Genomic DNA, 13,677 nt, shown 5'->3' with positions numbered 1-13,677 from the left:
TCATATATCGTAAGCTTCAGTGACATTCAAGAAATGTAACATAGCTAAGTAATACAAAATAGAACCTAAACAGATCCTTCCAAAGGTTACTAGTGATAAAAGATAAGTGCGTTTGTTTAAAGGAGAGGAATATAGGCTTTACATCATGAAATCCAATTGTCAAAACTGATTTTTGGTGTGTTTACATATACAATATCCCATCATTATAGAAGGCAAATTCAGTGGAGAGTTTACATAATCAAGCCTTGATGTGCTGTTCTAATTCAGTTTCATTTGTGTTCTTCCTTGTTGTCGTTCTTTAGGCATATTAAGACAGAAAAAACACAGCATGAACAATGCAAAAAATAAATCAGATAGAATCAACCCAGATAGAAAGAATAAATGGTACTAATAAAAAGAAGGTTCAGAATGAACATATTTATAGAGTATAGAAAAGTACTAAATACAGTACCTACATTAGGAGGGGTCAAATCTGCATTTCACAAAGCAAAACAGGAAAGTATTATAAATTATGAGACAGATAACAATAGCCCACACACAACAAGACAAGTAAAGAATATTTAAAATTTTTTCATGTACCTTAAAAACATTAAAAAGAGAATAATACTGGAGTCAAACTGTAGCTTTTAAAGGAGGAAAAAAAGCTACAAAATAATTATTTTTCCAATAGAAAATTCATTGTCCATATTGGTGGTGGAGTTATGTTATGTGGTCATTTAAGAGACTACTTTAAATGTATGATAGTTTTTACTAAACACTGATGGAGAGATGACAGACAAGTAAGATTTACCCCAGCATTCTCTTTCAACAAAACCAATAATGACTTTTCTTAATATGAACTTTTTAATGAATGCACATGCCTACACACTGCATCTCCCACACAATCCCCTACCTCTGACAGCAAAGTAGGTCACTACCACAAGAAGATACAAACAGTGAAGCAATTAAAGGCAGAAAGAACATACCTTCCAATAAATTCATATCGATGTCATTATCAGGCTTGTGTAGGCATGGGTATGTGTTAAACAGATTAGCTACAAAAGCTAAATTAAGTTTAGGATTGCCTGAAACCACATCTGCAGGAGTAACAAACTGTCTGCAGCCCAGTTTATCTGCTTCTTGAAGCATGAATCCAGCACGCTTTAGGTCATTTTTCTCCTAAACAACAAAATAGAACAAAAATGGTCAATGTGGGCGCCTGGGTGGCTCAGTGGGTTAAGCCTCTGCCTTCAGCTCAGGTCATGATCCCAGCGTCCTGGGATCGAGTCCCGCATCGGGCTCTCTGCTCAGCGGGCAGCCTGTTTTCTCCTCTCTCTGCCTGCCTCTCTGCCTACTTGTGATCCCTGTCTGTCAAATAAATAAAATCTTTAAAAAAAAATTTTTTTTAAATGGTCAACATTAAATTGCCAACATTGATTGGCATAATTTTTTATTGACATACATATTTAAAAGCAAGCAATTTTCTGTTAATATATTAAATGATAGATTAAAACAACCTCTCAAATTTTGTATCAGTCAGCTCCTACTGGTCAATTATAGATAATTTGGTCAAGATCATATATCAGAACACCTTCTGGCTAAGAAGTTTAGTTATCTCACCCATTTTACTCTGAATAATATTTCCAATAGACTCTTTTCTCAATGAAAAACAAGTTGGGATACAAATAGGAAATTATTAAAATTAAAAGAACAGGACTTTTCACAAGTGCAAAATCCTGGAAACAAACTAAATGCTTGTTAACAGGAAAGGAGACAAATAAACTGTCTCATATTTACACAGTGACATTGAACAATGTGAATGACTCTTAGCCATATATGTTCAAAACAATACTAGGAATTTAACTACTTCTCTTTTTTTTACAAAAAATAAATAAAAAGTAAAATAAAAAATTTAATTTTGTAAGGGATATATTTGGTTGAAAGAAAACTATATAAAAAGAGAAGCAAAAGGACAATGAACATAAGACTAAAGATGGTGATTATCACATTAAGGTGAGGCAAAAAGATGGAGTAGAGAAGAAGTAGAGAGCTAAACACAAATTAATATCAAGTTCTTAGCTTTCTTTTGGATTGATGGTTCATACAGACTTGTTAAAATTTTTAAACAACTACAAACAAAAATAAATAAAAAGAGGCAGGCACATCCATGGACCCATGATAAGATTATATTATGACTAAGAATTATAACTTGTCTCATTTTGTGTATTAGTTACAAAAAAGTAAAAATGTAAATGAAATCAGAGAAAGCAACGGGTTCAATCCTATTAAACAATATAAAGTTCCTAACGTAGACATGAACATAATATATGGACCTTATAATATGTGGACCTTATTCAGATCTTAATTCAAATAAACGAGAAAGAAAATTTGATATTTAAGAAGCAATTGGAAATGTCAATGTTGACTAAATTTTTTTTTAACATTTTTATTTATTTATTTGATAGACAGAGATCACAAGTAGGCAGAGAGGCTGGCAAAGAGAGAGGGAAGCAGGGTCCCCACTGAGCAGAAAGCCTAATAAGGGGCTCGATCCAGGACCCTGGGATCATGACCTGAGCTGAAGGCGGAGGCTTTAACCCACTGAGCCACCCAGGCGACCCAAAGTATTATAGTTTTAAAGTTTCTTTTCTTTTTTTTTTTTAAAAAGATTTTATTTATTTATCAGAGAGAGGGAGAGAGAGCGCGAGCACAGGCAGACAGAATGGCAGGCAGAGGCAGAGGGAGAAACAGGCCCCCCGCCGAGCAAGGAGCCTGATGTGGGACTCAATCCCAGGACGCTGGGATCATGACCCGAGCCGAAGGCAGCTGCTTAACCAACTGAGGCACCCAGGCGTCCCTAAAGTTTCTTTATCTTCTAGAAATATATATTGAAATACTTATCAATGAAGTGATATGATGTCTAGGATTTGCTTCAAAATAACACAGGAGGGGGTTGCCTGGGTGGCTCAGTGGGTTAAAGCCTCTGCCTTCAGCTCAGGTCATGATCTCAGGGTCCTGGGATGGAGCCCCACATCACATCAGGCTCTCTGCTCAGCAGGGAGCCTGATTCCCTTCCTTTCTCTCTGCCTGCCTCTCTGCCTACTTGTGATCTCTGTCTGTCAAATAAATAAATAAAATCTTCAAAAAAAAATAAATAACACAGGAGAGGAAGGATAGGTGATAAATGACTAAAGATTGATTATGAGTTGATAGTTGTTGAACCTGGAGGATGAGCACAGGGTAGTTCATTATACTGAGTGTGTGAATTCTTTTATTATGTTTAAAATTTTCCTTAAGTTTAAGTTCTAGAGATGGATAGTGGTAATGGTTGTACACACTGCAATTGTACTTAATGCCAAAGAACCGTACACTTAAACATGGTTAAAATGGTAAAAAAATTTTTTAAAAATTTATGTAAAAAAACCTTATTTTTTAAAAAATAAAAAAAATATTTAATTAAAAACTGTACTTACATTAAATCCTGAAAGGTCAATGGCAATGGCAGATTTATCACCCTGTTCACCTTTAGGTGCAATCTGATTAAGCAGATGAAAATAGGCTCTTGAATCCTTCAAGGAAAGACATGAAATAGAATTTTTTAAATGAATAAAATCATGATTTGATTTAGGAAAATAGTACTCAAACTGAAGAAATTGTCCTTGTCTTAAAGAATGGAATAACTTAGTAACTTCTTACCGACAGGCTCCTGAATGCACTATGCTGGTATCACACCTCACAGCTTCTAGCAACACCTTTCCCTATACCTGGAATACCTTTCCTCACCTTTTCATTTATCAATACTCTGAAGCATCCATTAAGATTAGGGTCAAGATATCAAATAAAGGGCTAATATCCAAAATTTATAAAGAACTTATCAAACTCAACACCCAAAGAACAAATAATCCAATCAAGAAATGGGCAGGGGACATGAACAGGCATTTCTGCAAAGCAGACATCCAGATGGCCAACAGACACATGAAAAAATGCTCAAAATCACTCAGCATCAGGGAAATACAAATCAAAACCACGATGAGATACCACCTCACACCAATCAGAATGGCTAAAATTAACACACCAGGAAACGATAGATACTGGTGAGGATGCAGAGAAAGGGGAACCCTCCTACACTATTGGTGGGAAGGCAAGCTGGTGCAGCCACTCTAGAAAACAGCATGGAGGTTCCTCAAAAAGTCGAAAATAGAACTACCCTATGACCCAGAAATTGCACTACCGGGTATTTACCCTAAAGAAACAAATGTAGTGGTCCGAAGGGGCACATGCACCCAAATGTTTATAGCAGCAATGTCCACAATAGCCAAACTATGGAAAGAGCCTAGATGTCCATCAACAGGCAAATGGATAAAGAAGATGTGGTGTATATATATATATACAATGGAATACTATGCAGCTATCAAAAGAAATGAAATCTTGCCATTTGCAACAACGTGGATGGAACTAGAGGGTATTATGCTGAATGAAATAAGTCAATCAGAGAAATACAATTATCATATGATCTCCCTGATATGAGGAATTTGAGAGGCAGAGTGAGGGTTTTGGGGGTAGCGAAGGAAAAAATGAAACAAGATGGGATAGGGAGGGAGACAAACCATAAGAGACTTTTAATCTCACAAAACAAACTGAGTGTTGCCAGGGGGAGGGGGTTATTTAGAGGGTGGATGGATTATGGACATTGAGGAGGGTATGTGAAATGGTGAGTTCTGTGAAATGTGTAAGCCTGACAATTCATAGACCTGTACCCCTGGGGCAAATAATACATTATATGTTAATAAAAATAATTAATAAAAAAAGATGAGGGTGAAGTATTAACTTCTGGAAGCCTTCCCCCATTTAACTCAGACTGGCCCTGTGACCTGTTCTGAACAACAGAATGCCAGGCAAGTGAGGTACTGGGGCTCCCAAGCCCAAGCCCTAGGAGCTTCTGCTTCCTCCCTCTTGAAGTGAGTCTCCATGGAGAAGTCCAGCTATCTGAAATGATCATGCTATGAGGAAGCACTAGCTAGCCACATGGAAAGGCCTCCTGGAGACTCTGTGAGGCACAAGACATGGGAGTGGTGCCCTTGTGCACCCACCCTCCAGACCAGCCCAACTGACAGCTGAATGTAAGTGACTTAGTGATCCCAAACAAACGCATCTGAAACAGAACTACTTAACCAAGCCACATTAACCAACAGAATCATGAGAAATGATATTGTCATTTTAAGCTATTAAGTTCTGAGTGGCTTGTTATATAGCAATAGATAAATGAATTATCCATCTCCTAGATGTTTATCTCCCTGTATAACTGGTCAGCTTCTTAAGAGCTAAATCTTCACATCCCCTATACCTGGCATACAACCCCATAGGAGGGGTTTAATAAGTATTTGATGAAGTGAATTTTAAAGTAAGAGAGCCCCCCAAAATATATATTTAAATGAACATATAATAACCGAAAGCAGAGAAATATAATGTCACTTCAAAGAGATTGTCATCTAAGCCCATTATGACAAGAGCATAGTCTGACTGAAGGGGTTAATATATCTAGAGAGAAAATACAAATAAATGCCAATGCTGATTAGTCTGGGTGGGGAAAAAAGCATAGAGAAGAGGGAGACACAGGGACCAAGTATGCCAGTGCATGTCTAGGGAGTTACCATGGAAGAACTGTTAGGCACACTGAATGTCACAGGCTCCTTGACAAGCTCTTCTGATAGGGAGGGAAGTATTTCAAGCCATTTTGGTTGAGAATCATACCTGAAGAATTCCTTTGTCTACTGATTCCCTGTGCCCTCAGACATCTGGTCTCCTGTTAGCTTGTTATTGGCAAAGTGGGAGTAAGAGTGTTGAACTGGTCAGGCCCACAATGACCTCTAGTCCAGTGAACAGACGAATTCTCAGTCCAAATTAATAGACTGACCTCCTCATTATAATTTAATCTCTTTGTGGCATATAAAATGGGAAGGAATGCTTTAATCTGCTAGGGCTAGTATCTCCGCACAGCCAAGCTATATTTCTTCTTAAATACCAGTAAACCAGTTTTTCTTTATTGCAAAAGAAGATTTTGTCCTTTTTATATTTTTTAAGTTTTTATTTGAATTGCAGTTAGCTAATACACACTGTAATGCTAGTTTCTGGTGTACAAAACAGTGTGATTCAGCACTTCCAAACAACAGCTGGTGCTCAACACTGCTTAATCCCCATCACCTATTTCACCCATCCCCCATCCACCTCCCTCTGGTAACCAGCCATTTAAACCAGTTCTTTTTTAAATAAAAAGATTTTGCAATTATAGTCGGAAGATCCACCTCAGACAGAGAAATGCAAAATTTCATTTTTTTACACTTTGGCCTTATGCATTAAACTTCAGTTTGAAATTAATTTTGAACATGTTTTGTTTTTTTTTTACATTCTACATCTTTCTTTTATATCACAGTTATGAACATTAAAATATAAACCTTAATGTCTTGGCTGAAGTTTTTGATGTTGCGCCATCCTGCATTGGTCAGATGGTAGTTCACCCATCGCAGCAGTAATTCCTCTGGAGAAAGCTTCATCAGCTCTTCTAGATCCTCACCTTCATTTAGCAATGTAATCAGAGCTAAAAGGAAAACAATAAAATATAAATTCTTCCCAGAGTAAGTATATGTTAATGATAATCAAATATTTTTGATGATCTTACCTTCATTCCTAGAAATCTCAATATCAGCCAAAAGACCAACTTTAATGATCTGCCAGAGAAGTCCCAAGACCAAGTGAGGTTTTCCTTCTTTGAGATCCTGGGCCCCAATGTTGACCACTCTACAACCAATGGCTGAGGCAGAATTCAGGGCTAGGTTCAAGTTTTCCTGAAGTGCCACAAAGAAAATTACCTGTGAGAAAGTACTTTCCAAAGTCTTACTGACAAGTTGCGAAGGTAAATAAGAAACAAAAGATTGTGAAAATTCAGATTTTGAAACACAAGTAGTATTTATACAAGCAAAATACTACTACAAAAGAAAAAAAAAAAAACCAACCCCATAGCTTTAACCAGGACTTTACTACTTGATCTCATTCCCTCGCTTTCATAGTTACTGTACGTCATTTTCATACCTTCGTATTTCTCTTCTTTCGTACATCATGATACTACATAAACCCATCATCATGAGGTAAAAAAAAAAAAACCCCAAAACGATATTATCACAACTTTACAACATTTTATAAATGAATGAGGCTTCTTTTGGATAAAGTTTCATGGGAAACTGGTAGTATTCTAGCCAATCTATTCCCAGAGCTCTAAAATTACTAAAAAAACAAGATAGATTTAATATCCACAGTAACACTTTGCTCCTTCCCAGAGATCTTTTTTCATTCTACATTAGTATACTCTTTCAAGCCTCCTAACGATCTACACTATTACCACCTACTCATATTGGAAGAATGTCGTCTCTAAAAAAAAATTGTAAAAGTTTTAGCACCCTCAGACCCATCCTATAGTTATTGCAAAGCAGCTACAGAATATTTTTTCCTTATTTTCTTTAATGCACTGCATTCACACATTAAAAAGTAAAACCATTAAAAGTAAAAGTAAAACCATTAAAAGTAAAAGTAAAACATTAAAAGTTAATGTACAACATTAAAACATTAAAAGTAAAACTAGACAATAGGTTTGTATAGCACTGATAAATGCTGTATTTCAGAGTCAGTGCCATAAAAAGTTATGTGACACATATATCCTAAAATAAGACGTATGAATATTTTCAACATTCTAGACATTAAGCAAAGCATCCTGACACAAGATGTGAAAGAAAATAAACCTATGGCAATTGCAATCAGAAATGTGCTTCTTCAAGAATGGTAGTTTCTGCTAGGAATATGCAATAGCGGGAGACAAGAAAGCCATGTTAGCCAACATCCAATTCATACTTCTCAAAGATACAGGAAATGGGAGTATCCCCTTGGATACTCCAGGACTCACCATGTACCACCGCACTAAGGTTGTAGCTTCCTTATAAAAGAAGCTTAAAAACTTTAGCAAAATTAAGGATTATATTTGTCAAGAGAAAGGAGGGATCACTGGGAATCATATCCTGGTTCTGCCACCGAGTAACCTCTCAGTGCCTCAGTTTTCTCATCTGTAAAACTGTAGTATCCACTGTATTTTAAAGGTGCCAGGAAAATTCAGAGAGATAATTCATGCAGTTGTTTACAACAGTGACTGCCACAGTAAGTACTTAGTATCTGTTGATACCCGGGCCTGCTCTAGAGATTTTGAGGGGTGACTATTTTATAATGTGGTGACTATAGACTCCCTACACTTTAACAAGACCTGAACGGAGAAGCTGACTACAGAACAATATAGCGAAAAAGAATAGTTCAAATTCTATGAAATAGTAAAATATGGGGTAAAACTATACGGTGCTCTTATTTTCACCAAGAACAACAGCATCAAGAAAATACTCACTACTAAAAGCAACTCAATGATTACAATAGTATAACCTGAATACTAGTATCTTAAGTAAAGTTCATCCAAAGCACTCTGAACAATGTTTGTTTGCTTGTCTGTTTTTTTTTTTTTAAGATTTTATTTATTTGACAGAGAGATCACAAGCAGGCAGAGAGAGAGAGAGAGAGAGAGGAGGGAAGCAGGCTCCCCGCCGAGCAGAGAGCCTGATTCAGGACTCGATCCCAGGACCCTGAGATCATGACCCGAGCCGAAGGCAGAGGCTCAACCCACTGAGCCACCCAGGTGCCCCTGCTTGTCTGTTTTAACTGGCTTCCACGCTGGGGCTTGAATCCATTAACACCAAGATTAAGACCTGAGCTAAGATCAAATCAGATGCTTACCCAACAGAGCCACCCAGGCACCCTCATTCAAAGCACTTTGAATCTTTATTTCATTCAGTACAAAATACAGATGAATTTTTATTTAATAAAACCTAGTTTTTATAGGCAACTGAAATTATGTTAAATCTGACATTCTACATGAGTGGACCCTGAAGGCATTATGCTAAGTGAAATAAGTCAGACAGACAAAGATAAATATTATATGACCTCACTCATATGTGAAATGTACAACAAAACAAAGCAAAAATTACCAAACTCATAGAAGAAGAGATCAGACTTGGGGTTATCAGAGGCAAAGAGTGGGAGGAGGAAAAACTGGAGGAAGGTGGTCAAAAGATACAAACTTGCAGTTTTAAGATAATTAAGTACTAGAGGTGTCATGTACAACAAGATGACTAACACCGCTGTATGGTCTGTAGCAAAGGTGTTAAGAGAGTAGGTCCTATGAGTTCTCATCACAAGGAGAAAATTTTTGTCCTTTTTCTCTCTTTTCTTTTTATTGTACCTAAATAAGAAGATGCATGTTAGCTGAACCTATTGTAATAATCACTTCACAATATATGCAAATCAAACCATCACACTGTATGCCTTAACCTCACACAGTGAAATATGTCAATTATTTCTCAGTTCAATTGTGGAGTAAAAAAAGTTTTACCCAGGCCTGAGAACCCACTAATAAAGGCCTTACACTTTACAACACAGTAACATGATTATTAGCAAAGGGCAAATACTTACAGAAATAGTGAAAGGGGTGAGCTTTTTCTTATTAATGGCTCTTTCATCAATTGTATCTGGTTCAGATAAGTTGATCATTTTGCTACAGAGAAAATGGCAATAATTAAGCTTAAGACTCCCAGTTTAAGATAAATAATTTAAGCTAAATTATTTAAGACTTTTTAGTTTGTTTTTGCAAGTAGACAAAACAGTTATAACAATCCACCTCTTTAAAATATACTGTGATTCATGTCAGGGACTTGCATTTTAAAATCTTAGAAATATTCCGTAACCTAAAACAAATTCCGTTTTAGGTTATGGAATATTTCTCATTCCAATAGTAATCTTAGTGTTCCCTCATAATATTTTTAAACTGTCTTGCATTTTCTTTATGTGTGTCCTGTCTCTATTTAATGATAATCAACATTCAGCAGTCTGAAATGTAAAACAAACTCTCAAGAATCCACGTTCCATAAAGTAGCAGCAATAGTGTCAAAATTACTGTTGTTGCAGAAAGAGTCAGACACATGGGCTTTCTAAGATTTCAATATCACAAACATTTTAAGAGAAATTGCTGTAAAATTTATCTCCAAATTTTAGAACATATTTTATATTTTAAAATAAAGATAGGAAAATACCAATTCAATTTGTAATAGGAATTTACTCTGAAGATCAGAAAAAGAGATTAGAACTGTAGGTGGAAGTCAAGGTATATTTTACATGTTACTTAAAAACTAATATCCTGTACTTGTGAGTAGGTTGGAGCTTTTTTTTCTTTTTAAGTAAAAACACAGAAAAAAAGACTGAAAGAAACATGCCAGAACATTAATAATAGCCAATTATGGGTAATAAGAACATTTGTGATACTTATTCTTATTTGTAATTTTTCTAAATTTTTATCAAAAAAAAAAAAAGACACCTGCTTTGTACAAAGAAGTATACTGGGACTATAGTACACACCACAGAGAAAGAAATGCTCCTAAAGAGTTTACAGGCTAATGAGCAGAAACATACTGCAAGGAGCTAAGGGTATGACAAGACTGATTTTAAGCATTAATTTCATTTAAGCAAAATGAGATATATCTTTCTCTTACATTTCCTCATGTTCCTGTCCCAGTCAATAATTCCTTATTGGAAGTGAAAAAAGAAACCCTGTGAACATTTTTAAATACATCAGAGGAATAACTCAAAACTGGCTTGAAATCAATAAGGAAATAGAAAAGGCATGAGAAATCTAAGAGACTGCATTTGGAGAAAAATTTTGGAAAGCACCCTGTACTTAATTTTCCGTGTAATATAAATTCTTCAATACCTATATAGCTACTCGTTCCCTGAGTTGTAGTTTTTACTGAATGCTCATCAATGGAAAGAGGAAGAACGTATTTCCCTTAACCTAATGTTCAACTCACCAAAGAAGGATACCATCTGCAAGTGATCTGAAAAGGCTGCCATCACTGGGATTCATGGGTAGGAGATGTTTACAGTCAGGGTCATCCGCCAGGGCTTTGTTGATCCAGTTAACAAAAGCTACTTTTTCTTCCTCTGAAAAGAGAAAATCTTCATCAGCAAACCAAATTTCACAAAATTAACCACACTACAGAGACATACTTTTTAATTTCTGTTCAAAGATAATAAATGGTTATTATTAAAGCTCTGCTAAAATACTACCAGGTTTAAGAGGGCATAAGGATTTAAGGAGAAAGGGGAATTCGTTCCATTTTTCATCTGATGTTTTAGGAGACAGTATGGTACACAGCTTAAACGAGCACAGTAAGTATTTGATTTGATTCTAAAATCCTTACTAAAATATATTGCTTCTGAAAGCTAATCAATCAGAAGCCAACCAAGAGTGGTCAGATCAGGCACACACACCAGGATTTAAAAATACAAGCATCAGGAGCTCCTGGGTGGCTCAGTGGGTTAAAGACTCTGCCTTCGGCTCAGGTCATGATCCCAGGGTGCTGGGATGGAGCCCCATATCGGGTTCTCTGTTCAGCAGGAAGCCCGCTTCTCTTCCCCTCTCTCTCTGCCTGCCTCTCTGCCTACTTGTGATCTCTGTCTGTTAAATAAATAAATTTTTTAAAAAATCTTTTAAAAAATTAAAAAAAAAAATACAAGCATCAGATTTCCACAGCAGTAAATTCCACAACCCCCACCAAAATTTTGGGGCTTATAACAGAAATACTAATTTCAGTCAAGGGCTATCTGAATGAGTGAACCACCTCCATTTCTGTGGAATTTCTACTACAAGAAGACTGATACAAATCTAGATACCAGCTCTACTCTCAGCCACCTGCATCCTCAACTTCTCAGTACATGGTTTCTGGTGTGGGTACATTGATCTTTAGACCGAAAAAGTTATTGAGCTAAGCAGTTGGGAAAATAGAAAGAAACTTAAAAGAAAAATGTTCCATGGCTTTATTATTACTCTGCAAATATAAAAATCATTTAACAACCCAAATCTTCAAAGAAAATAATTCCCATTTCTATCACAGAGTAGCATATAGTGAGCCAACCTGCCCCAATTCCTAGAATTAAGTAATTTTCTAAGAGCATATTTGACAGGCACTCCCAAAATGTAAGCCATCACACAGACACACACACACATACACACACATACAATATCAAAAAGACACATTTACTAATATTTATCTTTTGTACATATCATAATCTACCTTTTTAACTTCTTGCTTCACCAAACATACCTACTCAGAGACTTAGAATCTAGGGATTTAAATGTCACTAGAATATTGTACCTTACCATCAAGGACTTCTTAGTGTAATGATAAAAAAAGATATACAAAGAAACCCAAAATAAGGGAAATAAACAGACCATAAGAGATATAAGCAGGGTTTTAGAGAATTTAAAGAACAAAAGAATCACTTCCAGTTGGGGGGTGGTCAAGAAAAGGCTTTATGGAGAAAGTACAATGTGTTTGATTGTTTTTTAAGATTTTATTTACTTATTTGAGAGAGAGGGGAGGAGCAGAAGGACAAGCAGACTCCCCACTGAGCAGGGAGCCCCAAGCAAGGCTGAATCCCAAGACCATGAGATCATAACCTGAGCTGAAGGCAGACACTTAACCAACTGAGCCATCCAGCTGCCCTGAGAAGGTACAATCTGAATGACAGTTGGTTTTTTTTTTTGTTTTTTTTTTTTTGGGAAGACAGATTTTTAAGATGCGGAGAAAAAGGAAAGATGTTCCAGGTATAGGAACCAGGAATGAGATAACATTTCACAACCGCTAGGATGGCCATAATAAACAAAAGGGACAATAACAAGTGTTGATGAGAATATAAAGAATTTGGACTTTCAAACATTGCTAGTGGGGATGCAAAATCGTGCAACCACTTTGAAAAACAGTTTGGCAGTTTTTAAAAATATTAAACACAGAGTTACGAAAAGCCCTAGCAATTCTACTCCTAAGTATATACCTAAGATAAGTTAAAACCTCTGTTCACACAAAAATGTATACCAAAGTGCTCATACAGCAGTATTAAGAATAGTCAAGACAACCCAAATGTCTATCAGCTGATGAAAGAATAAGCAAAATGTGATGTTATCCATAGAAGAAAATAGTGTATGGCAATAAAAAGAATGCAGTACAATATATATCACAAGAGGTAATGTTATGCCAGTGAGGGAGCCGGTCAAGTGAAAGGCCACTGCTCTATGATTTCATTTACAGGAAATTCCCACAAGAGGCAAATCTATAGAAATAGAAAGTAGATCACTGGTTGCCAGAGGCTGCAGGAAAGGAGAAATTAGGAGGGTCTGCTAATGAGCATGGTGTTTCTCCTTAGCATAATGAAAGTATTCCAAAATTAGATGGTGGTGATGACCATACAACTCTGTGAATATACTAAAAACCACTGAACTGCACATTTTCAAAGGGTGAATTTCATGGCATCTCAATTATATCTCAATCAAGCTGCTCTTTTTTAAAAAGCTATTAAATGGGGGCACCTGGGTGGCTCAGTGGGTTGAGCCTCTGCCTTCTGCTCAGGTCATGATCTTAGGGTCCTGGGACTGAGCCCTGCATCAGGCTCTCTGCTCCGTGGGGAGCCCACTTCTCCCTCTTTCTCTGCCTGCCTCTCTGCTTACTTGTGATCTCTGCCAAATAAATAAATAAAATCTTAAAAAAAAAAAAGCTATTAAATGTT

At 36.4% G+C, this 13,677-nt stretch overlaps 1 protein-coding gene across 5 annotated transcripts in view; it reads right to left on the bottom strand.

Moving 5' to 3' along the window:
* Window positions 1-13,677, bottom strand: part of PLS1 (plastin 1) — a 116,789-nt gene that overhangs the window by 32,252 nt on the left and 70,860 nt on the right. For all 5 annotated transcript variants that reach the window (XM_044251540.1, XM_044251539.1, XM_044251541.1 and 2 more), the window contains 6 exons: window positions 10,923-11,055; window positions 9,535-9,616; window positions 6,656-6,821; window positions 6,432-6,574; window positions 3,453-3,548; window positions 966-1,158 (listed from right to left, as the gene is read on the bottom strand). In XM_044251540.1, the coding sequence (XP_044107475.1) occupies window positions 966-1,158; window positions 3,453-3,548; window positions 6,432-6,574; window positions 6,656-6,821; window positions 9,535-9,616; window positions 10,923-11,055 (813 nt within the window). The remainder of the gene's footprint in view (window positions 1-965; window positions 1,159-3,452; window positions 3,549-6,431; window positions 6,575-6,655; window positions 6,822-9,534; window positions 9,617-10,922; window positions 11,056-13,677) is intronic.

This window comes from Neovison vison, chromosome 6 (assembly GCF_020171115.1).
Source record: "Neovison vison isolate M4711 chromosome 6, ASM_NN_V1, whole genome shotgun sequence".
NCBI lineage: Eukaryota > Metazoa > Chordata > Mammalia > Carnivora > Mustelidae > Neogale > Neogale vison.
This window is presented reverse-complemented; position numbering and strand designations above follow the sequence as displayed.